This window comes from Anarrhichthys ocellatus, unplaced genomic scaffold (genome assembly GCF_004355925.1).
Source record: "Anarrhichthys ocellatus isolate YVR2014 unplaced genomic scaffold, GSC_Weel_1.0 scaffold44, whole genome shotgun sequence".
Lineage (NCBI taxonomy): Eukaryota > Metazoa > Chordata > Actinopteri > Perciformes > Anarhichadidae > Anarrhichthys > Anarrhichthys ocellatus.
The window spans coordinates 3,320,627-3,347,981 of NW_022280074.1; the positions used below are offsets into that span (position 1 = coordinate 3,320,627).

At 43.4% G+C, this 27,355-nt stretch overlaps 2 protein-coding genes across 4 annotated transcripts in view; one reads left to right on the forward strand and one right to left on the reverse strand.

The window, feature by feature from the left end:
- Positions 1-1,743: 1,743 nt before the first annotated feature.
- Positions 1,744-23,585, reverse strand: tti1 (TELO2 interacting protein 1). Of its 2 annotated transcripts, none has more exons than XM_031868849.1 (14): positions 23,443-23,585; positions 21,838-22,601; positions 20,040-20,377; positions 19,639-19,939; positions 18,471-18,648; positions 17,110-17,402; positions 14,920-15,336; positions 14,138-14,297; positions 13,677-13,844; positions 13,324-13,472; positions 12,276-12,416; positions 11,216-11,420; positions 4,114-4,201; positions 1,744-3,296 (listed from the first exon to the last, which is right to left on the reverse strand). In XM_031868849.1, the coding sequence occupies exons 2-14, from the start codon at positions 22,561-22,563 to the stop codon at positions 3,089-3,091; spliced, it is 3,372 nt and encodes a 1,123-aa protein (XP_031724709.1). In that variant the 5' UTR covers positions 22,564-22,601; positions 23,443-23,585; the 3' UTR covers positions 1,744-3,088. The 2 variants fall into 2 exon arrangements, with proteins under 2 accessions (XP_031724709.1, XP_031724708.1); XM_031868848.1 differs by having other exon boundaries at positions 13,324-13,475.
- Positions 23,586-24,108: 523 nt separating this feature from the next.
- zgpat (zinc finger, CCCH-type with G patch domain) overlaps positions 24,109-27,355 on the forward strand; it is a 5,229-nt gene continuing 1,982 nt past the window's right edge. For both annotated transcript variants that reach the window (XM_031868776.1, XM_031868775.1), the window contains exons 1-5: positions 24,109-24,248; positions 24,797-25,463; positions 25,885-26,018; positions 26,219-26,377; positions 26,632-26,754. In XM_031868776.1, the coding sequence (XP_031724636.1) occupies positions 24,853-25,463; positions 25,885-26,018; positions 26,219-26,377; positions 26,632-26,754 (1,027 nt within the window). In that variant the 5' untranslated portion in view covers positions 24,109-24,248; positions 24,797-24,852. The remainder of the gene's footprint in view (positions 24,249-24,796; positions 25,464-25,884; positions 26,019-26,218; positions 26,378-26,631; positions 26,755-27,355) is intronic.

Consider the following 27,355-nt stretch of genomic DNA (forward strand, 5'->3'; position numbering starts at 1 on the left):
CGAATCCAGCCCGCCACGTCATTTTATGTGGCCCGCGAATCCGCCAGCAAAAAAAAAAAAAGTTTAAAAAGTTTAAATAAAAAAATAAATAATTAAAAGTTAGACTTGATAATAAAAATATCCCCTTGTCGAAATGATGAGATAGAAAGTCAAAATGATGAGATACTTAAACACAGTCATAGAAGCAGCTCTTTGGCTGGTTACCCTACATGTGTACATTGAAGATACTTTAAACGTGGCTTTACAACACATGAAATACTTCACGTGGGATTGTGCAAACGCACCCTTGAAAGGATTTTAAGCTTTGAACAAATAACTTGTGTTTGATATTTGTCTTTGATATTTTCTTTAACAGTTTGATCTTTGATAGAGTAATCTGGGTTTCTTAACCCTAAATTAAAAGGATTTAAGTTAGAATAACAGAAATGTGCTTAAATATATTTTTACATTTATAAAACTGCATGTACAATATTTTAACACTTGAATAAACAATAGTCTTACATTTACAACCGGCCCTTTGAGGGCGACCGTGATGCTGATGTGGCCTAGAGTGAAAATAAGTTTGAGACCCTTGATTTAGACCCTCCTGGGCGCTCACTATATATTTATATCTAAAGGGTTATTGTACAGTGCTACGTCAGCTATGGTTTAGCTTCTGGCCCCCTGCTCTCTGCTCTGTGTGTGTGTCCGCATGCATAAAGGAGAAACAGTATCAGGCAGTTGCCTGTGTGTAATAGGTGCTGCCAAAGCCCCCACTTCCATTGCTGCTGATGACTAATGGTGCTATTGTCAGCACTGGCAGCAGGATAAATAGCAACAGCGCAGCATGAGATAAAGAGGCACTGTGCTGCGTTCGCTAGCATTAAGCCGGGCCAGCCACATTCAAAACACGTGGCGATCTTAAGGCTCACACATTCATTATGACGGGCTTCTCCCGTCAGTGAGGTGATGCGATAACGGAGGGGGCTTCCTGTTCCCTTCATTTAAACATCCCTAGAACCCTGTAGGGCTCTAAATGATAACAGGTACAATGATAGATGGGCCACTATCCCCGTCGTGAGGCGTTCATTTCCCCCGTAGTTACACAACCTGGTGCACCCGGTTCCCTTCCAGCTGACGCATCTCCCTGCTGAAAGCATATGGGATGTGGGTGGCAGGATAGCTCAAGGGTTAGTGAGGGCATCTTCTAATGGGCAGAGTTCCTCCATCCTTTATAGAGCTTCACCGCCATAGACTTCTTACAGGATGAGTCTGGTTTTACTCTACTCTTATGACAAGCAAATCTCAAAACGTCCCGACTTCCCGACCCTGTTTGTGGCACTTAACCTCTTTGCCCACTGGTTCCTACTGAATGTGTACATCTTTAAAAACAGGGTCAATCCAGGGTTTGTTGACAAAATTAAAAGTATAGAATATTACCAGCCTTATCCTTTAAAATACCTAACCCAGATGAGCTGAACTAGATACTCGGTAATTAAAAATACACTATTTTTAAGACATATCTAGAAAGGCTGAGTGACATTTTAAATGTTTTTTTTTTGAGAGTGGGAAGGAAATAATAATGGGGGTGGGGAATGGGGTAGCTGGGGGGTAGAAGCATAGACTGTACATAAGTGGACGTAGTTACCGTGACGCCAACCATTGGTTTGTGGAGTAGTGCTGTGAAGCCTTGAGTTTGCCATCTTGTTTGTGTTATACGAGAGGGTGGAGCTACGTACAATCCAACGCTAAATAAGACATTTTTAGGTGACCAAAATGTTACAATTAACTTTCATGAACTGAAAACTCGCCGTGAAAGAGTTAAAGTTGCAAGACGAAAAAACGGACAACTCACAATCACGGCCTGTCAAACACAAGGTAGCCCCGCCCTGAAGCGTTCCCTGCTTTATTGTAATACTTACTCTAAATGGACCATCATTTACTAAATGAACATCCTGCTGTGATTGAGACCATAAACTCATGTTTACTGAGGTAATACATCAAGTGAGAAGTAGAGTCATTTCCCATTGACTTCTATACAATCTATAAACCGAAACCATGTGCACAGTGCTCCGTATTGACAGGAAAGAGGTAGAGGAGAAAACGGTGAATCAGCTGTGTAACATCGGTGGAGATCCTCCAAGACCAAGAGCCACGTGTTTGGAACACTGCCTCCAATGCAACACAACTGCTGACAGTCTCGTCTGAGATTCAGTTGTGTCATGCCCGTAGCGGCTAACGTAGCCTTGAGCGGCTAAACGCAGGCAGAGATGAGGCGCGGGCTGCAGAGGTCTGGTAAACTCACTTCTTTTTAACTCCACACCCCCCCGAACTTCTTCCTTTGTAGTCTTCAACCCCAACCGATGCCGACTCAAGTGACATCGCCTGTAGGCATCAGACTTCACAGAGCTCCCTCTGGAGCCACAAAAGGCTTTATACAGCTTTCTTCACATATTCAGGAGTCGTCTCCAAGACCTGTCAGCAGCCTTTGATGTGTAAAATCGGTGGAGTTCCCCGTTAAGGACTTTAAAGTAAAAAGATCATGAATCTGGCCAGACATTTGAGCTTTTCCGTACTTGGTGCTAAGGACACGTTTTAGTTGACACCGATAACATGCTTAACGTTTGACAGCAACATGACAAAGTACTTTAAATAGTTTGAGTATTTGATGATCACTTTAATTAAGAGTGTTTCAGGGTCACAACAAAGCGTTCTATCTGGGTCACCAACAGCCAAGTTAATCAGTATAAAAGTCCCAGAACAGCATAACATTTGCATACGTATATGTCTATATATTCACATGGAATGAAAAACATCTGCACTGTGCCTGCATGTCTCCTAATGTAGAAGAGCTGTCGCACGTGTTCCTGCTTTCTGCACCTGCAGCAGGAGAGGCAACTGCAGCAGATATGCTCCATTGATATTTTCCTTTCGCAGCTCGCTGCTTATCAGAGCCATGCAGAGCATGAAGGTTATCGCAGTGCTGTCTCGATGGCTGTCTTTTGGCACAATTGTCAGATTTTTCTTTCAGTGAACTGACTTGTTTGAGCTAGCGGTTCAACAGGCCGTCGGCGTGAGGCATGATTCGATCGCATCAATCGCTAGCTCGTTAACTGGCTGTCTCGGCAACCGAGCCAAACTCCTCCCTCAGCAGTTTCAGCACGTTGTCGGAGTACTCGTCCCTCGGTCGACCCATTCCGCTCAGATGCACAGGCTGGAGGTCCGGGTGGGGCGGGATGTAGGAGGAGGGGCAGTGCAGCTCGTTTAGGGTAAACCAGAAGGCATCCGGATCCACCTGGATCAGATGTTGGAAAACGCTATGGAGAGGAATGGAAGATGCAAGGGAAGAGGATTATCTCTGGGCTATAATATATATATATAAATATATATAAACACCTTCCTGTAATACAAAGTGACAAGACATTAAATACGCATACACACATATAGAGAGAGAAACCCTGGCTCCTCTCTCACCTCCGCAAAGCTGACCAATCACGTCGCGAAGTGGGTGTGAGTGTCGGATCATCGGGCCAAAAAGAACCAAATCGTCGTAACAAAGACACACTTAGGAATCTGTCTTTGCTTTTCTTTTTAATTATGGTGCGTGTGTTGCTTCCCACAGGGATAATATACACAGGAGGTCTAATGCAGAAACAATGACATTCCCAATAGATGACCTGCATATTCATGACATTTACAGGAACGTTGTAGGTTTACTACGAGCTGAACTCGAGCAGCAAGTAAATCAATCAGTGTACGGTCTTAAATTGACTTCCACCTAGGAACATGAACATTTCTTTGTGTCCTTTACAGCACTCACATATTTGATGTGTGCATTTTAAATGTATTGCACGGCTTACAGACACTTAAATATGCGAAGCTACTTTGAAGTGAACTCAGCAGAATATTCAGCACCATGGACGGCCAACATTAAGAAGCTCATCCAGGCGTGTGCGCGCACTCGCACTCTACCTTATGTACTGTTGGGTAATTTAATCTATAACAATACAACCCAATGCGTGATTGTTTTATATGTAAATACATCAGCAGAGTAACTACAGCAGTCAAACTAATGTAGTGAAGTAAAAACTATAATGTATAGTATTAGATGGAAGGACTTGGATAAGGGCTCACCTTCGGCCGGCCTCCTGCAGTCTGATTGGTTGTCTACAGCTCAGGTAGGGCAGGCAGGCCTCACAGACGGCATCCAGGTCGGCATCGCCTGAGAAACCCAAACACAGAACCATCGTCTTTTAGAGCCCAAATGTAAAATACATATATATTTACTTGACATACCAATATCGTACACATCAGAAGGAAAATACAATCGTATCAGGAAACAATCGGCCACTATCAATATCAACTCTATATTCCCTTTCCTTAAATCCACACGATCAAACACTCGAGATGTAATCACAGTTCCCCGCGCACGGCGTAGCATGGTAAGATGGGGAAGGGAGGAGGGAGAGGGATAGAAGAGAGCAGGGGGGGAGAGACATAGATCTTGCCTGGACTCTACCTCTTCTAACTCCTAATGAGCAGAGAAACTGCTGAGATGGCCGAGGAAAACATTTCACAGCAGGCCGGTTCCACATCTCTGGATTTCAGACATTCCCCCCCCCCCCTTTTGAGGAGTGGATGTGTGTGAAAATGGCTACCTTTTCCTCTACCCCCCCCACCCCTGTTCTTTATCTATACCTTTTATAGCCTTGCCAGCTCCTGCTCCCTCCATCCACATGACTTCTCTCCACTCTTTCATCTCCTCTTCCTCCCCCACTCTCTCCATCCTTCCCAGCAGACATTTAGCAATTCCCTAAGCTGCGAACTGGGCTGCCTTTCAAGCCTCATTTCAAAACACGTCTCTCTCCCTTCCCCGCTCACCCCTGTTTGCCGATTCAACCCACACTCGGCTTGAGCCGGGCCCTGCTCGCTGCGCGTCGAGAATAAAAGCAGCGGTGCACATTTCAGACTTAAATGTGATTATTCGGCGGCCGCTTTCATCCCCCTTTCTTCCTCTTGTTTCTAGTGCGGCACTCGTAGCCTGTAGTCTTTCGTGGAATCAAGGTGCTCGGAGGGGAAGCAGAGAAGTGAGAAATACTTAAAGAGGAAGTGGGCCAGGTGCTGTTGAGATTTTCTGATAAATGAATCACGGGGTGGAATTGGAGCTGAAGCTGGAACTGCGGGGCTGGAAAGCATTATTTGCTTCAGTCAATCTGTGTTTCTGTCTTTCTCTCCCTGTGACTGAGGCTCGGTAATTGGCTTGCTGCAGGCGTCCCAGAGGTAAGCTGTAGCCAGAAATCGGTATTCACATGAGTAAAGGCTGCAGCCGCTGACTGTTTCTCTCCTGCTCTTTCGCATTCCCTCCATCTCAGACTCCAAATCCCCAAAAGTAATAAAGAAATAGTGCACGGGGATCCTAAATGCATGGGCTAGACTCTTTCCTTTAATGGCATTTTTCTTTTTATGTAAATACATTCCAGCCATATGAAGGTTGTAGCTAAAACATTTGAAGTGAGCTAATACTGTAGTGGTCATGCAATGGATAGAGGTTGCTTTTCCGCTGTTTAAAAGCTGCGCTGTACTGGGCGACCTCTTCATGCACCATACACCAGCTCTATCTGCCAACATCACCCCATGCAGAAGAAAACCCTCAATGACCCTTGAAGACTTCCCATTTTGACACTAATTAAATCCTGGTATCATGTAGAGACGCCAACAAGGAAAGCCTGGACACAGAGTGCACTTATTAACCCCAAAGGGGGAATTGTTGAGCTGTAAACTGTCAGCGAGTGAGCGGCCTGTCCACATAGAGGTCTGCTCTGTGTCCTCTCCTCTCAACACATCACTGGGTACGTGGTTAATGGTGGACTTGCATTTGTATCACGCCTTTACGCTCCATGTCAACATGTAGAGTAACAACCATCACAGAGCAGAGACGGGTGTTAAACTGAGGAACCCTGAGACTCCAAGAAGACGGTGATAAAATATATATATTCTTCCTTCTGCACAACACTGCAACTCATCTGGGAGCAACCGTAAAACAAGCTTTACTAGGTGCGCCTCGACATCTGCAGCTTGCGTGCCAAAAAAAAAACAATCAGCCAACTCCTCTAACGTGTTTATTGGCACTGACAGACAAACTGGCAGCCAACTACCAGATAATAAATATAGAGAAAATAAACATCAAGCACATATTACAGCTAAACCGATGATAGTTATCAGCCGTCGTGGAGCGTTTCTGTAGAGCGGACCCATGTTGTAAATTTTAAATGTCGTTACCTCAATAGATCGTGAATAAAGCAATGTTTCAGATTTATTACAAGCCGTCTAATCGTCAGACTGCTCACGTTTTCCCCCATTTTAGCGATGCCACCGACTTCTCTGATCTCGGCAAATACAGTATTCTCATATAGTGATACAAATGATGGCCAAAACTTAGCTGGTGCACATTTTCACTCCTTTAACCACACTTGCTTTAAAGCTGTAACATCGTAGAAACAACCAAGAATACTAAAGAAGCGGCTCAGTGTCGCCAACTCTTCCTTTTAAAATAAGCTAGCAGCGCACTTCTTTTTATTGTTTTTCTTTTGTTAAAGCATTAGATTTATTGATTGCTGTCGAGATGTAAAGAAAATTTCAACCAATATAACAAAAAGGTTTCTAAAATAAATCACCTCTGTGGTTTAAATAAAGAATAGAATCAAGATAGAACCGGAAAGTAAGATTAACGCTATAATAACATCATTACCGCTGAGTTAGCAACATGATGGTGGAAATATGTTCATTTTCACGCAATAATGCAGAGCAGCCACACAGTCGAGGTGCAGAGACACTGTGCGACTCATAAAGTTTATAAGACGTCGGAGAAAGCATGAGGAGGGACAGAGGAAGGGCATCCCGATGTTCTTGTTGGTGCACCAAAGACTTGTAAAGAAGATTATAAAGATGGACCAAAATATTGAGTTTCTAAAAATAAACTTTGGGGTACAAAGTCTGGCAGTGAATGTTCACAAAGTTACCTGTGGTCGACTGCACTAACTAATACACCATTTACAGTTAATTGGCTGTGGTAGATTGTCCTACTGTGATGTTACCACACAGCTAATAAAGGAAGTGAGGTCATCATCGATAGTTTCGTTCTGTAAGTTACTGTGACACCGACTTACAGGCCAGACTAGCAAAACCATATCGCAATGTTAAGACTCAAAGCTACAGGGTAGCATTTGCCGTTTGAAAAAAATAATAATTCAGTCGTGATTGTTTTCATTCTGATTTTGTTTGCAACATCAAAGCGAGGAGCCGGTGTGGCGTACCAAACCAAACTGTGAGCTGAATGTCTGAGTACACTTGTAATGGCTGTAGCTGTGGCTGCAGAGCTAGCTTCATGTCGTCTCTCCTGTGGGAACATGGGAGGAGCTGACAGAGACTGAAAGGATGCGGAACGAGCCTGAAGGAACATTGTTCCATGAGAAGGGGTCAAACTAAAGGGTTACTGTACATGTAGGCACTTTATGAATGTGACTACATGTACATTATTGTATGATGGAAAGGTAAGCGCTATAACATCAAATGCAAGTGGGTTTATTGGTGTCATGAACATGATGCTGGCTGTGTGACAGACAACCTCATTCTAGACGCGTGGAAAGACTTTTTGATGTTATCGTTACGTAAGAACAATCGAGAGGTCGCCAACAACAAGAAGTAGTGAGTGAGCGAGAGTTGAATTCATATTCTTAGCACAAAGTCCAACACGTTTCCGGTAGCTGCCAGGGGTTGTCCCTTGTCAACGATTCGGTTTGTAATTTTTCGTGGATAGGAAATCAAGGTGCAGCCCGCAGGAGGAGCTGGAAAACATTGCTGGGGAGAGAGAATTCTGAAGTACCATGCTGCAGGTTTTTCTGGCCACTTGAGGGCAGTGGAACGAGCTGAAACCAACAGCATGCTGGTCAAGCAGCGCACAGTGGACACTTTTACTTTCTGCCAAATACAAAGTTGCAAAAAAATAAATAAAAGCTCCCTAGATGCTGGATGATTGTCTGGGTGTTCATCGCCATGAGTGACACATTTGTTATTATACAAAGTGCTTTGATCCTTTTTTTATGTATATAAAAAAAGATATTAATCAGTGCAGCAGCTTCATGCAACATGTTTTGTTGACTATTTTGAACTTGTAGAAAAGTCGTAACTTGAAACAACCGTCGCAAGCCTGGCATGTTGAGTTAAGTGTGAATACTTAACTAACCTAAACTAAGATGCTTTATTGGGTTTACATTTGCACCAGAGAGGAACGTGCCACGTGATCCGACTTCCTCCGAAGCGCACGACTCATTTCTCTCTGTTATTATTGGAGATGGGTGCAGATGGCGTCTCTGCTGGTGCGCTCCGTGGTTTTTCCCTCACCTTTTCTTTTTACCTCAGACACCAATACCGACTGGTGTGTGACACCAAACACCACCTCTTCTGGGCCATCGGCTTCTTCACACCCATTGTGTGCCCAAACCACAGAGCCTCAACTCTTCTAGACGTCACAGTTCAACATCACTAACAGTTTTTACACACCGATATGAAGTATGTATCTTGTGTACATTAACTCAGTGTGGGTTTGTTAAGTGTTTTTGATAAAAAATATTTTTGGGGGTTCTGGACTTATGCTGAATGCACAGTGTCTGAATATTTTATTTTCTGCCTGTATTCATATATACAGTACACGGGTCTCTTTTGCACATTATATATGTAATGTTTGTTGGCTTCATAAGAGTAAGATGTAAGTAAGTAATGTTGTCTTTAGAGATTTTCAACAGAAAAAAAATAACCATCTCTGCCTGTTCTGATTGTCACTGAGCTTTTATATTCCCACAAAAGGAAGAGACTGATTACTGCAGTTTACTGTACCAGGGTCTTGTTGTGGTGACAACAGTTCAGAATAAGCTTCACGTAACAAATAGCAGACAGATCACACACCCGTAACCTGCTGTTTAAACTGTAAATAGTCGTTTCACATTTCAGGTCTTTGGACAGAAACTTAACGTTCGTGACATCCCCTCGAAAAAATCTGATGCTGCAGAATAATAGCCTTTTTTTTTTGCTTCAAAAACAAAAATAATTATCCCTATGATTGAGCTGTATTAAACATCTGTGCACTTTGCTGCTGGACCCCACCAACCACTTCATGCATACTCACTGTCCTTAGGAAGTACAAGTGATTATGATTACAACTGAATGAAGGAAAAGACCATTTCCCGTTTTCATCACTGATTGCAATTATTCCTTCCTAGTTTGAAAAAACACGTTGGAGACATAAGTAAACCCACCAAATTAGAGATCGTATTAAGCGCATTAAGATGCTTTTGGTTTCACTATAAGTACTGTGTTTCCTCTCGAGTATTCAGCAGTGTCGGGAAATCAGAGCAACCTGAACCCAGTGCGACGCAGCTGCTTAATGAACATGAGGATTGATGAAAAATGAGACAAGCAGCTCATAATTATATCATCTTAACACACTGGCACTGAGCCCCCCCGGGCCACTTTGGATGAACATTTTCTGATATTATACTGAAGATGTGCCAAGCACAAAATACACAACTGTACAAAAACATATTGGAGTAAATTAATGAAATGTTCTCCTTTCCTGTACCTTCTTGATCTGCTGATGGCTGTGCAGATTTAATGTGTGTTGTTTGCTTGGGGTGAGCTGGAGCTCGAGGGAGAAGCGTTGCTCGCGGCAGTTATCGAGACTGCAACTAAGGATTCAGCAGCATCCTGTCGGCTCGGTTGGCTGGGCTCTGTATGTTCAAAGTCATCATTAAAATATGTTGGATTCAAGCGCTGCCACAGCCTGAAGGCCTTTTAAGTTACGATGCTCCACTGAGAGTTTTGGGATTCAGTGTGCGAGTGAAAATGGCCCGTGTACTTGCAGCACACTGCAACGCATGGGAGGTAAAGCTGCGCTATCAACAACGGAAGGTTAATAAAACAATACTGATCTGAAAGCACATCGTCGTGAAGGCCTCTGCCTCGTCCCAAATACAAGAGAGACAAAAGACCAAAAAGAAAATGACTGTAACGTATCAATAAATAAATGGATTGCACTTTAAGTTATCCAAATCAAATATGTATAAGGCAACACTGGAATGTGTCTTTAGTTCTTAGTAGGAAGACAGAGCAGGAAAATTGAGATACACAAACTCCTGCCTGGTTTTCACTGTTACACAAGACTGCCACCTGGTGGTAGAAAAAGCCACTGCGCTCTGTGTGTGTTTGAGCATCTTTGACAGAGTTTTGGGAAATGAGGTGGCCATATTGGGAGGATGCAGAGAAGCTTTCACATCCATTTCAATATAAAGTCATCAAAATGAACGCTACGTTTAAAAACAAACAAACCTGAAATGAGTATTTGGGGAGAGTTATGACCTTGAACTATTTGTTAGCAATCCACAGCAAAGTGCAATCCCAACGTTTTTATATACTTGTGCAAAAAGCTGTAAACAAGCCTGCTTTAGACATGTTGGTGCTGTAGGCAGTTTCACTTTGGACAGAGTTGCGCAATTTGATTCCCCCTGATCTAGTCTTAATGATGAGCAACCATATCCTGACTCCCGCTCCGTACTTGATGCACAAACACAACAACAGCATTCATCTTCCTCTTCTTCAATTTTTTTAATTTTATTTACTTTTAATTTATTATACTATATTGATCCCTTTAAGGGGGAAATTTGTCTCTGCATTTGACCCATCCCCGTATATAGGGAGCAGTGGGCTGCCAATGACAGGCGCCCGGGGAGAATCTTACACTCAGAAAGAAAGCAAATGTTTGCTTCCAAAAATTGCAAACTATTCCTTTAATGCTGCCGCTAGAAAGAGAGTTGCATGAACGTTATTGCTATAGATTGCTGGCTGGCTGCTTCTTGTTAATGGCTTGACTGAGCACAATTTTGTACTGGTAATCCATCAGATGCTCTCATTGTTCAACACACTTTGGTAAATATAACATAATTACATCATATGTAATATTGCAAATTGAGGATGGTCTCGCTTAAATGGGCCTAATGTTGCACGAACCAATAAGAAACCTGCCCTATCAGAGTTAAGAACCACAATCAAGTGTTCTATGTCCACTTGTTATCCTGGTATAATCATTGTTGTACTATGGGTCACACCATGTGCAACATGATGATGATGTATGTTGTGTCTGGGAAAACCTGTGTTGTTTGTGTGGCGTGCGTTTCTATTCCCTCACCCAGATCCAGCCTCTGGCACAGTGAGCCCAGCCCCTGCAGCACAGCCAGCTGCAGCTTGTAGGCCAGGGTGTGCGTGTAGACGGGTCCGGCCTTGGCGCTGACTGGAGCCTGCCGCACCAGCGAGGAGCTCAGCTTGGGCAGAACTTCTTTGGACACCCTCCTCCGCAGGAAGTCGCCGCATGTTTCACCCAGCGTGCACAGCACCTGGCGGAGAGACACGTCATGTGAAGTACGTACGCAGCGAGTCGCTATAATGTATGTTCATCCTCTGACTAATTACACTGTATTATCCCCTGGATGAACCATTGTATTTGCCCAAAAGCTGCCACATTGCTGATGAACCATAGCACAGTCTGACAGCAGCCAGCGATGAGTAAATGACAATTTACAAAGCAGTTATGTCAGATTCTGTCAATTCATCAGGGAAAATATGAGAGAAAGATACAAAACCGGTCCAACTAAAGACAGGTTTTGACAAGCAGACTAATCCACAGTGACAGCAGAATCAATTGACACCTGTACTTTGAGAAACGATCAGACACACGTGTGATCTTCATTCATCAGGGAACAAGGTAGAGGGATATTTTCATCCTCTGCGATTCTCTGAAATAATTTGAGAAAGCCAGTTCTGGGACGACAATTTAATGACTTCCCTGTCTTGTTAGTTTAGAATGTTTTGACATTTTCTTTCACAGAATTACAAACAATGACATAGCCTGCCAAAGGACATTAGACAACACTTGTGCCTAAAAGTACAGCTTTGATTGATTCAATATAGGCACATGTCAATATACATGTTATTTGAATTTAGTCAATAATGTAGCCAGACCTGTTCAGCTGCTGCACATGATGTACATAAACATAATGTGCGAAATATAATGTAATACAACATTAAACAGTTACCTAATAAACCTTTTATGTACTTTATCCACACTATCAATCTGCATACGTTTTTAGATGATCGACTGACACATTCAATGAACAATCTTCAGGAAAAGGTGTTTTTACCACTTATCACTACGACGTGAGTAAACGGAAGGACAGACTTGTTTTACGTACCCTGAAGGCTCGGAGGACTGCTAAAGGGTCATCGGCTGTGAGTCTCTGTAGGAGGGCGGGCCAGCAGCGATGGGCCATCGGCAGCAACTCGTTCTCCCTCTCACTCAGCACACACACGCACAGCTCCAGCACGTCCAACACCTGAGGACAAACACATGCAGCACACCCGTTGCTATAGATCTTATGGATACAGACTGGAACAGCAACACGCACATCTGGACAGGTAGCTTTTAGGTGATGTAACACAACATCTGGAAGCCAGAATGGAGGTCAAAACTCCTTAGTAACAATATTTAAGAAATAATGTTTTCTCTACAGTGCAGCTTGCCTGTTTCAGCTGAACTGTGCTGTGGGGGTTAATTTAATCTCTGGATTGATTCATCACTGATACATCACATGTATTTCACCATTGTACTGTCTTGTCGGCCAGGCTCCATGGATCCACATCAGCAATACATATTTTAGCCTCCTAAAAAAAAATCAATATCCTTTTAAGTGTACACTATATTTAGAATATTTTCCGACAAGGAACTGAGCTTAAAGTGAATTTTATCAATACTGTTTTGGCAATGGAGTCTTGTGGCATTGAAGAGAGCATGAATAAGTTTCAGTTCAGCTCTCTGTTGGTAAGAGCTGCCTGACGGCAAGATGAGGCAGGGAAAATATTCTAGATACAGCTCTCACTTCAACGAATGTAGATTGTTTTTAAAGGTGAGCCTTTCTTTTCAGGTGGCAATACGTATTGCTGCTGCCCCCGTCTATAATGAGGTTAAAGTGGTTTCTAGCAAGTATGAACGGAGCTATGTATTATACACTAAATACTGCGTTTTTTGAAACAATATCTCAGTCAGTTTTGTATTAGATCTTTGTGGTAGTATCTTGTGTGGCTGGGGGATTTGTAACACCAACACAAAGCCATCAGTGTAGAGGCAAAACTCTTTCTACAGTATCTATGCACTTAAGAAAGGCTTCCATTACAATAGTGAACAACCCTCACCAGGATTACTATCATCTAAACCAACGTTCCCCTTCACACCGGAGTCACTACCTTGAGTCGGAGCCTGAGACTAGGGTCGGACAGCAGGTGAATGCAGCGCTCCATGACATCTTTAGTGATGCAGAGGTGGGCGGGAAGCTCGGCTTTCACATCAGGACCACCAATATCTTCGACATCCTCACAGTCTGTGGGAGGTGGGTCTTCTGGAGGGACAGTGATGGTCAGATGGATGATGTGTGATTGATCGACTCCGCGAACATCCAATGTTGTTTTTGGCTTTTATATTTCATACTTTATTTCTATTCCCGCGACTGATAAGTTCCATCTAATATGACCTATACAACAATATGAAACCTACACTACAACTACTGTTGTGTCCTCATACAGACACCGCACTGCATTACCAAGGTCTTCGGTGTCATCCTCCTCTATCCCAATGCCCTCTGCCAGCTCTTTCTGTTTGCGGAGATCCAGCAGGAAGTGGCGGATGTCGAGGACTTCCTTGGGAGGGGAGGTGTGTTTGGGTCTGGCAGACTCACTGGTCCTACCACAACTGGAGGGGAACCACCTCGCTAAAGGAAGAAGAACAAGAGCAGGTTGGGTTAGTGACGCAGCGAGGTGTGTGACGCTAAAGCGCGAGTACACATAATCCTTTCCTGTATTTTGTCTTGCACTTCCTCTTAGAGATCCCCTGTAAATGAAGCTCAAATGTTTTGACTATAACTGAACTGAATGTAAGTAAAGCGTGGTATATGGTGTGGTACAGTATGGTATGGGTTTTGTAGTGTCGCATACGCAATGTACTAAATTCATCCTTTTATACTCAGGCCACATGTGATAAATGAGTTGACTTTGGAAACCTCACCCAGTGCCTTCATGAGCGCGTGCAGCACGGAGCAGAAGAGTGCAGCCTTGTGGTCGTAGCTGAGGTCCAGAGCCGTCAGCACATCCTGAACGATGTCCCCGACCAGAGGCAGCAGGCTGCAGTCGGAGTGAGTCAACATCACCGTCAACACCCGCGGAGCCTGGCCAACGAGACAGGAATATGATGAAATACATGCTCGCCGCTAAACCCATGCAGACCCGTTCACAGTGTTCACCTGGGCCATAAACCAGAGGTGTGGACTCGTGACTCGGACTAGAATCAAACTCGAGTCATCAATGTAACGTCTGTAAGCTTGACTTGACAAAAACTTTAACACCAATGACTTGTGACCTCATGTGACTTTAGCCTTTTGACTTGGAATGACTTGTTATGCCTCCGCAAGCCGAAAAGACAAAAAAAAGAAGTTATGAAACACTTTGAATCATTCTGGCAGCAGCCAATCACATTGCGCTAACAAGAGGGAGAGGTGCTCTGGTGGCGAGTGGACTTACATTCCATAGACTAAACAATTAATTAGTCAAACCAAAAAAAGACAAATTGATAATCAATAATTGTCAAGTTGCCGCAACTAACTTTTCCTACATTTTCTTGTTATATTTGTACTTTGAAAGGATAATATCATCTTACTGAAATTCCTGCTCACACCACTTCCTTTCTTAAATGATCTTTAAAATGTTGGCTCTCTTTCCTTAGTTGTTATTTTCCCTCGTTCTCCACTGCTGCCGTGCAGTCTAACAACCCACCAACCGTGACAGTGTTACCTGTGGGTGCTGGCTGAGCCTCTGCAGGTTCAGAGATATGTCATTGAGCAGGTAGTCGGAGTTCTCGTTGATCAGCTCCTTCAGGGAGCGGTAGCCACAGGCCTTACTGATGTCCCACATGGAGCCCAGCGCCGCCTGGCTGACCAGCAGCGTCTCCTCCCCGGCTTTCTCCAGTACGGGATACAGTGATGTCATCAAAATAGGCCTGAAGTCCCGTCCCAGTGCCTGAGCAAAGCAGGCGATGCCCTCGAGCTGGATGCACAGCTGCCAGATGTTGCTGTTGAGCTGGTGGATTGCGGAGGTCGACGGCGAGGGAGAAGGGGTGCCAAACGAGGAGGGGATCACTTGGAGAGAGTTTGCTTTGGTGTTGCTGACATTATTGTTGGATATGGAGAGGAGTCCTGCTGGGCTGAGTAGCTGCAGAAAAACAAAAGACAAATAACATTATACTACCTCATATAGTTCTCTTGAACTATTCAACAGTGTTTTAGTTTATAGACATAAAAAGGTCAATATATAGATGATGATGAACCTTTGCTGATGAAAAAGGATTAAACCAATGCATTATGGTGATAAACAGGGAATGTCTACAAAACAAAGTCCACAGGGTACCTTCATTTGAAAAACACACATCAGATAGCCGAAACAGCAATATCACCACATTCCAACATTGAATACATTATTCAAATATTCACAGACTCTATTGGCTGTTCAAGCCCCCAACTCATAAAAGACTATTTGTTTGACTTTCCTGGACACAATGAACGTAGCTCACATCAGTCATCAGTAACTTGCCGTTTGCCTGCTGCATCAGTACAGACAGCATAAACACTGATGTCAGCATTTGCAGCTAACCGCCTGCAGTTTCTAGTGTTCATATATCTATTCTATAATGCTTTTTTACTAGTTTGATTTGAGGGAGAGCCCCACAGCAGTGGCCAAACCTTCCCTCTAACAAGTGTATATTACTGTGCTTAGTTAGAATCATTTTCATTCGCTGGTGTGCCTCTGGGCACACATTTTAGCTGACAAAGAGAAACTGAAAGTTTATCTCCAAAGAACATAACGATGCCAGTGTTTTCAGGCCTCTGTTGGCCATGACAGTTTAGAGCAGTCGCTTGAATGCTGGAACCCTCTGTTAGGCCTGTTTAGGCATAACTGCACACGGCCATATTTTGAGCAGAATGTGGATGTCTTTGTTTGTTCGGAGTGGAGCGATCTGAACTTAAGTGCAGAAAGAGTTGTGCAGTACGGGCTGAGCATGATTAGAAAACATTCACGGAATACCAAATGAGACTTCTTCATTCAAGGAAGAGTGGGATCGGAGCTGCAGAGGACTGTTAGCTCCACACTCACACCTCCCTCAGCTGTCGTTGGATGCAGGAGCAGGAGGAGGGAGAGATGAAAGGGACACTTTGTAGAATTTCTAGCTACTATGATGCACAATCAGTGAAGTGCGGTTTCATATGACTGGTGTGGCTAGCTTGTCGCCCAAAGTCATTTAAAAGCCATTAAAGAAGCTAAGAATGCTCCAACTTCCTTTGCATTGGGACGATTAAAGTGACGAGAGTGAGATGAGAAGATTAAACCACTCTTATCTCTCTGCGCTAAATATGAAGCTGCAGTTTTTCTTAGCTTAGCATGAAGACTGGAAACAGGAGGAAACAGCTAACCTGGCTCCGCCTAAAGGTTAAAACATCCGCCTGCAGTGACTTCCTGGCCTTCTTGGAGCCTTGTCTTCAGTGCAGACCCCAGCCAGTCACTTGCAGGACCATGTTTTTACATTGAGATTTAGATTTTGGTATGGATTGAACAAAACAAATACAAAGTGTTAGCTAGTGAGCTTTAGAGGGGCTGGTCGCCAGATTTCCTTACCTTTGGACAGAGCCAGGCTAGCTGTGTACCCACTGCTCCTGTTCTTTATGCTAAGCTAAGCTAATCGCCTACAGGCTGTAGTCTCTAACTAATGTTAGATCATATTACAAGTGACAAAGCAACAGGCTACAAGACATCTTCAATGGAAGCCGTGATATGAAGCTACAAACTGACACCCGACACTTGTCGCTGCATGACGGGCTAATGATACATAAAGCTTCAACCAATCACACTTATTCTTCCAGTCATCCAGTTCCCAGTGCTATTTAAGGACAACTACGTCCCGAGTGCTCGAGCGACACTCGGCGGCCTCACCTGCTGGTCCTGTCGGTCTCTCTCCGTCTCCTCACTGACGGTAATCAAGTGCCAGTTGTGCAGGCTGGTGTACTCCTCCATGACGGACATCACTGCCACTGTAAGGTCCTCCTGGCTGGCAGAGTGTCCCCGAACTTCACTCTCCAGACCGTGACCCTCTGTTGCCACGGCGATGCCTGCTGCGCCCCTGACGACCTCATTCAGCACCGTGGCAGCCTGCTTTCTGTACGCGGAGGACTGTTGGTACAGGTCCAGGAAGTGATCGGTCAGCAGGTAAATGTTGCCGTAGTAGCCTGAAGATAGACAGAGGGGAGGAGAGCTGTCACACAAAGTGCTGAATGTAAACCAAGTGGTTCTGTCGCAGATTCAGATCTGACTCACAAAATAGAACAATTAAAATATGATGCATTCTTATTCATTAAGCTTTTCAGCATCTTTGTACACTGTGCTGATAATGCCTCTCTTTCACTTGAAGAAAACATTAGAATGCAGGACTTTCACAGTGCGGTATTATCAGTTGTGCTATTAATCATTAGTTTTAATTATTAATTGTTTACTTCTACCACTGCCAGTCCCAACAAGAGAAAGAGTGATTAGTAAAGCAAGACAATGTTTGCCCAGGACCCACAATCACTAAACCTGTCCCTGAAAACACACGCGCTGGGTTTACTCACAGTCAGAAACATTGATGAAATACAATTAGCAGAGGTGATTTCCAAATCGGCCTATTGGTCGCTTACTTCGAAATGACCACCGCAACTAGTAGAGCATTGATTTAATTAGAAGAGGTATTTTGCTGGCGGTAAAGATAGAAGTTAGTATTGCAAAACACAATTTGAGGGACTGCACAGAGCGCTGTGTGCTTGTTTATTCAGAGTTATTAATATTAAACATGTGGCGTGTCCAAATTGCACCAAATTCAACAAAGCACCTCATGGGGTCCCCATTGATTGGTCAACTAATTGCTCATTTTGGTCTTAGTCGACTTTCTTTAGTCGATTCGTCGTTTTTTATGCTTCTTTTTATGCTGAATGACTTATTTCAGAGAAACAAATAAAAACGCATCTCTGGAAACACCAGATTTAAAGTCTAGTGTTTCAAGAATTTCTTTGCTAGAGAAACGCTCTACCAGCAACACACCAAGTAAGATATGCGGAGAACACACAGACAGACAGACTTCTTGCTTTAGAGTTAGATTGCGTATCATTATCAGCCAGCTGACATTAGTCCACCTGCACTATTCAGAAGTTCTTCATAGTCCTTTTCAATAAATTCGACACAGACATTAAATACCGTTATATATGCAGAAGGATAACAAACGTACTGTACATCATTTGCCTTATGTTCATAAGCACCCGTACCTAATGTTCGACAGATCTCCATGAGCGCAGAGAAGATCTTCTCATCTGTGAAGTAGAGAAAATGCTTCCTCTGTGTGTGAGCAGTGTAGGGATCCGGAGAGCCCGGGCTCGTCTCTATGGTAGCAGCGTGACTCCGTTCCTCCACAATGCGGACGTCCATCACATCCAGCTCCAGCACCTGTAAAGGCATACAAGACAGCAAAAGTCAGACATAAGGGGTCTCATGTAACACTGACAATGCTTGATTTGTATTCCCACAGCAGGTTTGACAACTTTATCTTGGCTGTGTGACGTGAGTTGTATAAAACAAAGACATGACTATTCAAATGCACAATATGTCGCTTTCTGCCGATCGGGGTCTCTCAATCCAAACAATAACAGAAGAGGAAGTTTGGAGACTAAGATCCTCAAAGTGTATCGTAAAAATGGAAAGGGATGTGACGCCACTGACAGGCCAAAGGATGTGACGTCACTGACAGGCCAAATGAAACCGACCATTACCTTGATTAAAATGAATGATTTCTCCAGGTTTGAAAATTGTTGGAAACATCTGGGATAATGTAAGTACACAACTCAACAGAATGCATATGACATAGGTATAGGCCTTTTTAAAGATTTGAATGTGGAAAAGTAATATACCTTTAACTCCACTTGTCAACCACTAAAATGCTTAAACGCTGTATGTTGTAGAGTTGTATTCCATAATAAACATAATTATTAACAATAAAGGTCCTATTGTCTTATATGACCACTCTCATACACTCTTAGTGTACAACATTATATTCAAACTGTATATTTAATCTCTGGTGCAGGTTTAGTACAAAAAACGACATTGTGAGTGTATGCAATACAAGTCATCTACCAAATATACATGCATAAATGTATTGTAAATTTGCGATACTAAACTAGTTTACACAAGAAATAAAGGCCTCAAGCTTCACAGCGGTATACTGGCATCAACGAAGCAGCAGTGTGTGCCAGCGTTAACGGGAGAACACACACTGCTGCTCTGTGGGTTTGTTTTCTCCCTATGCATGTAAACATGTTCTAGTAGAAGCCCCAAATACAAGCAGGAACCTGAAAATGAGCTTCTGTCCCCTTAAACAACAATAATGTTCCTTTCTGATTCCCATTCAAACAGAATACGAAGTATAATCTGACAGATTACCTGCATCAAGGCTTTAGAAATCCTCTCGAGGTGCGCGGACGAGTTTAGCACCACGGAGACCAGCGGTCCCAGGACTTTCAGATAACCCAGGAACACGTTGAGGACAAACAGCTTCTTCTGGTCGTCGGAGGTCCTCATCAGTCTGGGCAGGGAGGTGGCCAAAGAGTGGAGATTCTCTGAAAGCACATCAGTGAAGGTCTGCGCACTGCTGCTGCTGCTGCTGCTTTTACTGGTAATATCACTGTCGCTGCTGCTACGGCTCTGAGTCCTCTGTGATACCTCGCTGAGAACAACTTCACACCTAGAGGAGAGGACGGGACAGGAGAGAAGTTTCATTTAACATCTTCCCATCAAGTAGTCTGGGATTTAGTATCGTCTCCTCACACAAGTGCAAATCAAACCTCTTTCTGACTCTGGGCTCCTCGTCATTGACTGCTCCCACCAGCGCTTCCAGTAGCGGTCCCACACACTCTCCCAGTGACTGGCTACACCTGGCCAGCAGGTGGTCATCCAGCTCCATCATCTCTAGTCGGACCCTCCAGTGCTGGTGAGACGAGGTGCAGGAGATTATCTTCCTCAGGAGCACGGACAGTTTCCCCGCCGTGCTCTTCACCCACGCTGGTGTCCGGTGGACCATCAGCTGTGTGATCCTCCCCAGGTCTGCTGAGGGAGTCTTGCTGGGCTCACCGGCCTGAATCTGGGCGTCTTCCATGACAAGCCCCACAGTCCTGGACCAAACCTGAATGACAACACAAGTGAAAAGAGATGATTGTGCAGTAAGAAGAAATCCTTGCATTACATTTCTACGAGGATACAATCACTGTTTTATAGGTTTTTTGTGCTCTTTTATATGTGGTTAGTTTGCCATCAACTTGCACCTACTGTACAACCTGTTATCCTATCATGTTAGAGTTTTAGGTGGCATAAAGGGTTGAATGCAAATCTATACACAGATCAGTACACTGCATAATGCTCGGCATGATGAGCTTTTGTTTGCATTTTTCTGTGTCCTGGCAGTAATTTGGTGGCAGGACAGTATTCATTTGTTCAAACAAATTCAACTTGATGAAGAAACACACAAAGGTCTAAATCAACCGATACAAGGATGCTTTCTGTAAATGTCAAAAAATTACACTCAATAACATGAATACTGCATTTTGCCTTAAATGTTATATTATGTCAGCGTGGAAAAGCCTCTGAAACCACATACAGTCTATCAAGGGACGCTCACTTTCCACTGCTGTATTATATAATATATAGTATATTTCTAATATATAGTGTGATGATCAACTAAACATTCACTGACAGAAAATTCATCAAAAAAAAAAAATCTATAAATTGTTTTAAATGTACTAATCTAAAACTCCAAACATTCATTTAATGTAGCTTATCAATTTTGCTGATTTTCTCTGGATTGTTATCCGAATATTCAAAATTTTAGACAAAAAACAGCAATTCGAAGACGACACCTTGGGTCCCAGCAACTTGTGATGGACAATTTTGTTCTTATTATTTGATCAATTAACAAGGGAAATAATCAACACATTCATCGATAAAGATTTGGGTTGTTATTAGCGATTATTATTATCTCAGCCAGGAGAATCATGCGATCGCTTGTCTGTGTGTGTCCGTCTGTCCGTGAGTGAGTCTGCAACTCGGTGTCTGTCCACAGCTAATCTCGCATTCTGCTGCAGAAAACTGCATGATACTTTGGGTGGCCAGTTATGTCTGAATGGTCAGGATTTCTGTGCCTAAAGTGCAGGGAAAACATTTTTGCTCACTTTTATTGTTTTGGACGGTGTGTTTGGCAAGCGGTACACACACTGCTTTCTATCTACGCTACTCAGCAGCTACCATTTTTGCGTGAAAATGGACTTAAATAGACAAATAATCGATTACCAAACACTTGCAGATGACGACTGACTAATCTGTTAATGCATTAATCGTTGCAGCTCTAATCCTTTGTCGCAGTTTTAATAATATATAATAGGAATTGTAACAAACTTGTTTTGTAGTAAAATATCCATGAATCCTTGTGTGGAATCCAGTCAAAATACACACAGCGTAATATAAGAATGAACACAAACCTGACAGACGTCAACAGTGACAGAATGAATAACTTGTAACAAGTTATGCAGTAGTTAAAAGATTTGAGGATTGCTTTGCTGTACTGCATCATCCAACACAGAGCTATGTTACCTTGATGGCCATGATTATGACTGCATGGCCTTGTCTCAGATCTCCTGTAATGATCCTGGCTACAGCCACAGTGATGCCAGGTAGGAATGAAGCCATGGTGCCGCCTATCGTGCATCTCTCCTCTGAGGATGGGACCACATGCTCCTGAGTGCAGTCACACTGCAGAGTCAGCGCCTGGAGGCACTTCAACGCTGCTGCCTGTACATCTCGAGATTTCTCCTTCTCTGCTAAGGCCAGCAGCAATGATATGGCAGCTCCCAGCCCGGGCAGCATAACCGGTTCAAAGAGTTTGAAGACTATATCACCGTAAGCAGCATGAAGAAGGGCGTGCAGGCACCTCAACACAGCCGATTTCAGCTCCTCTGACGTGTCTGCAGGTTTCCCAGGATTGGTCGGCGAGCACAGGCAGAGGCAAAGCTCCGAGAGGAGGTCGCGGAGGGTCTCCCAGCTCTGGACACAAGTGTCCTCGAGGACGTGGCTCATGGCCTCAGCTACAGTCTGCACCAGTTTTTCATTCTTGGGCCCGGGGACTTTGAGGACGAAGCGAAGAGGGAAGAGGACGTACTCCTGGAGCTGCTGCAATGTGGCATCATCGACTTCTTTTAACTGGCCGCTCAGCGTCTCCACGTTGGTCACAGTGGGCGCTCGGGTGAGGAGGACACAGGCCGGGCGCAAGTAGGCAAACGCGATCTTGGGATCACTGATCTGAGCCATGATCGAAGGCATGACCGCAGGGGCCACTTTAGTGAAGGGGTGCTGAAGAACTGGGAGATGCAAGAATAAGATAAAGAAAACTTAAGACTTTTCAAGTACTGTAGCAGACAATGAAATTAATGTATTGTTATAGATAAAATGTTTTACATTTTGACTGTGAGATTAAATCTGCAATGGCCACTTGCCATGTTGGCCAGTAATTTTTTATGAGATATTTCAATTATGAGGAGTGATTTTCTTATCAAAAGGTATCATCATTTTTCAACACTGGCTCTGAAAATATTTTTGACCTACCTGCTCTGGACAGGACAACTAAAAACTTAATTGTATTTACAAAAACCGATTGATCAGAGAGCCAATGGTTACGAAAATAAACTGTATCATGTCTGAATGTTGACACTCTGTGGTCATTGTACTCCCCTCTGGCATTTCTTACTAATGAGGTTAAAACTTAAGCTGCTTCATCCCTGCTGCTTCCTAAATGTCAACAAAGTTAAAGGAGGTTGTCCATAGTAATTTACTCAACAGCATGCCAGCATTATTGATTGTGGTCATGCTAGTGTTTTATGTTGTATTGCCCGAGACTCCTCCCTGACATTTTGGAGCTACTGTTAAGTTTGTTGAACCAACCAGTATTGAGCGAGCTACTGTATGTGCAACGCTGTTTTGAGGGCTTAATTATTATTATCAACCAAAGTGTCCCCTGTGAAATTGTATTTAAGATAAGAAGCAGACACATGTGAACACTCTAGCAGCAGAACATCTTACGTTAAAGTTATAGCATCGTTGTAACGTTAAGTTGGCCTAAGTTATCAGCTAGCTAGCTGACAGCATCGAGCATGCTGCTGAAGCTGCACTGCGGGTTTTGGCGTCAACAAACAGGTAGCCTACCTTCACATTGGTAGTATTAAGTGGACCCGCTGTGCAGCAGTAAGTCTATAGAAGAGGTTTCATTTTAAATGGAAAAAATATAACAACAAGCTGATAAAGTTGCTGAACACTAGCTCGAGGTAACGTCATGATTCTGCGTCGAAGGCGCACGTTCGACGTAAAGCAAGCTAAGACTTCCGGGTTTGGAGATTTATCTTCAAAATAAAAGAACATAAGGTTTTACAGTGAAAAAGAAAAACCTTCAGGACTGTAATAAACAATGCTTTCATCGTAGACAAGTGTGAATCCTGCAAGATAAATGAAGAATTGTGAAATTGAATTGAATATTGAAGTAGTGGTGTCACACTCAAATCATAAAACAGAAATCCCAATCGTTTATCACAGAGAATAGGGATTTATTTGTTCAAACAAGCTACCATATGAAATATAGTCTGATGAAAAAGAATTATCGGGAATACCTTCAGACACTAGTTCAACACTAGGACGCTGCATTTGTAACTTTGTACCGTCATTAGAAGTCAGAACCATAGACATATATAAATAAACGTATATGTCTACGGTCAGAGGGTAAGAACCATACAATGTCTGAACACATTTGTTTTATTTTGAAAGAAAAGAGAATTCACAACGCGGATGTACCATTCATATCTTTTCTGTTAGCTTGATACTGGACCGGATACTGTGGTGCTCTACTTGGAGGATTTAGCAATTTCAATTACTTAATTTTTGAACATAGCACATATTTTCATGGCTGTCACTTTTTCCGTCGGTGCAGTGGATGTCAGACCGCGAGGCTAATTACGAAGGTAATGCTCGTGTTATTATAAACAGTTGTTAAAGTTAGCTTAAAGACGGCTAACATTTAGCTAAAACTAGCTCTGATATAAAGCTGGGTTATCTATTCAAAGCTGTGTTAGATATTTTGGCAACGTTGATAGTAGTTACCTAATTACGTTAGATAGGGGTGTTTTATGAATCTTACAGAAAAGCCTCCATAACATACCTTCAGTGTAGGAATGTTAATCGGTATTACAGTAACGTTAAAGCACAGAATTAGTTGGCATTGATTCAGTGGTAACGTAACGTTATTAGCTAAATCACTGATCACAGTCATCTTCTCTTTTACTGTGTCATTCCAAATTCAGTCTGACAATTTATTGAGTCTCTGTTATAAATAGATAGTCACTAAAATATGACTTAAATACGATCCAGGAAAGGATCAATTGTATTCTTGTGTGATGAGAAAGGATAATGGCATTTTGCAGGAGTGCAGCTCGATCAATCTCATCTTTTCATTCTGCTGAAATGTCTTCACTTGATTCCACTTCAAATGAACCATCTATTTTTTCCTCAGGTGTCTTGGAGGCTTGATGCTGTCCATTCCTGTCCTGCCCCGTGCCAAGTGTCAGCATGGAGGAAGAAACCCTTGAGGCGGCCATCAGTGCCTATGGTGCCCAGCTGCAGCAGGTGGAGTCAGTCCTGTCAGCTGGCCTGGATCCTTCCCAGCAGTCGGACCTGCTCAAACTGAAAGACGACCTTTGTCAGCTGATAGAGCTCACAGAGTCCAGCCTGGTGTCTGTCAAAAAGAGTCGGCTTCTGGCCAGCCTCGAGAACGGTGATGGACTGCAGGCGTACATCTCAGAGGCAGCAGCTGGTGCGAACGGTGCGAACGGCGGATTGGACGGTGAGATGGCTGCTTTCTACTCTAAACTCGGGGAGTCATCAGGTAGTAGCTCTGATCCTAGAGATAGAGACAATGGGGAGGAAGGTGGGGTAGAGTATGATGAAGAGGAGGAAGAAGAGGCAGAAGAAGAAGATGCACTCAGTGGTACCAAAGTAAGAGCGCCCTACCGGACAACATGGGGGACACTGGAGTATCACAATGCCATGGTGATGGGGGCAGAACCGTCGGCTGGAGAGGAGGCACAAGTAAGAGTGCTGTACGTCTACCCCACCCAGAAGTCTATGAAGCCCTGTCCTTACTACCTCGAGGACAAATGCCGCTTCCTGGAGAATTGCAGGTAGAGTACCACTGTTTTGTTTTTTACCGTTGCACATGCAAAAGATTGCTGTATGTTAAAACTTGCTTATTTCTGCCTTCTTTGTAGTAGCAAATATCATCCAGCAAGTGTCACCCATTGTCCACATGACGCAGGCTGACCATAGCAACAGAAAACATAAACAGTGCTGTGAAATGTTGTGTTCTTTGCACTTTTTAATTTTAATAATATCATTGTCACCCCGTGTCTCCCTATTGATCTGCTCATTTTTTGGTGACCCATAGCTGTCTAAAGGCTAGCTCTAAGGCTCTTTCACTCAACAGAAAGGAACTGTTTTCTAGTCCAGTATGAGCTCCAATAGCCCATATTGGCTGAATCCCTTAATTACTTAGTGAATACTCCACTTGTTCTCAGTTATGTTTCCCTTTTCCTTTTTTTGAAGGTTTTCCCACGGCGAGGCGGTGTATGTGTCGGAGCTCAGAGAGTTCCTCGAGTTTGACCTCAGTAATCTTGAAGAAGGCTCTTCCTGCTTGGCTCGACACGAGGACGGCATCTGGTACCCCGCCAAAATCAAAGGTATTCCGCTGAGAGGGACAGTTTTTTGACAGTGTATTTTTGAGTAAAAATCGAATCGATTTCTGCAAATTGAGATTACTAAAAAAAAATCTTCAGTAAGCAATCTGAATACCATTGTTCAATTGTGACAAAACAACCAAGACAAAGGATTCCTGTTCAGTTGAATGTTTTGCTCACTAGAATGTGTTCTCTCAATCTAGACATTGATAGTGGTTTCTACACTGTGAAGTTTGACTCAGTGCTGCTGAAAGATGTTGCGCTCGAGGCCGACTGCATTATCCCGCCTTTGAGAGAAGACGACCCGCTCTCCTCTGACTCTGACGACACTGGAGATGGACTTGATATGGCTTTTGCAAAAGGTGTCTATGGATTATGTGTTGCCATACTCCTATCAATCAAAACATGAGCTAGTCTTACAAATCTTGCAAAAGATGAAATGTGACTTTGGTGTATTTTCATAGAATTGTGGAGGCGAATTATAAGCCTCCTCCAGTTAATGGCCTAGTATTCCTTTCTACTTCCCAGTAAAGGTTTTAACATTTGAATTAGTTTGAAAGTTGTTTGACAAAGTAACTGACTGTTTCTACTTTGACTTCCACTTGCTACCCAACAGTTATGGACACTGCTGTAGAATCCACAGACACGGAGAACAGTGCAAACTTTGGTGGCTGGGAGGCACATACCAGAGGCATTGGATCCAAGCTTATGCTCAAAATGGGCTATGAATATGGGAAAGGTAAGTCCAAGTGCACAATAATAACCACATTTTAGGTTCTGAAGTCATAACGTTCTGTTGCGAACAAATCAACACAAGCTCAGTCATCCGCTGCAAATGTTTCAACAGCTTTTGATACACACACACACGCACACACACACACACACACACACACACGCATATATATTAAAGCTGCAAGCGATGAACGAGCTCTCGCACCTTCCCACGTGTTGGGGGAACTGGTGGGACGCCTACTCGACCCGACAGAACAAAACAGGAACTCTACTGAGTGCAGTGATGCCGAGTGTACGACAAAAGCTTCAGGGGTTATGAAAGGGGCGGTGCAAACAGTCACTAATGAACAAGGAACTCTCCTAGCGATTGCTCCCACAAGATTAGGGTCAGATTGGACATTATACGCTGAAGATACAATAACTTCTTGTTTTCATGGCGAAAGGCACGTTTTCGCCACCACGGCAGCAACAACATTTCATCAGGGTACTCGCACTGTTGGCGTAATGACACGTCCGTTTTTATCTTCTTTGTCACATGCAAGCTAAAGCTTTGCAACCAGCATAGTGCCGGCATTGTTTGTCATCCCGTAGCAAGAAGGTTGAGAACC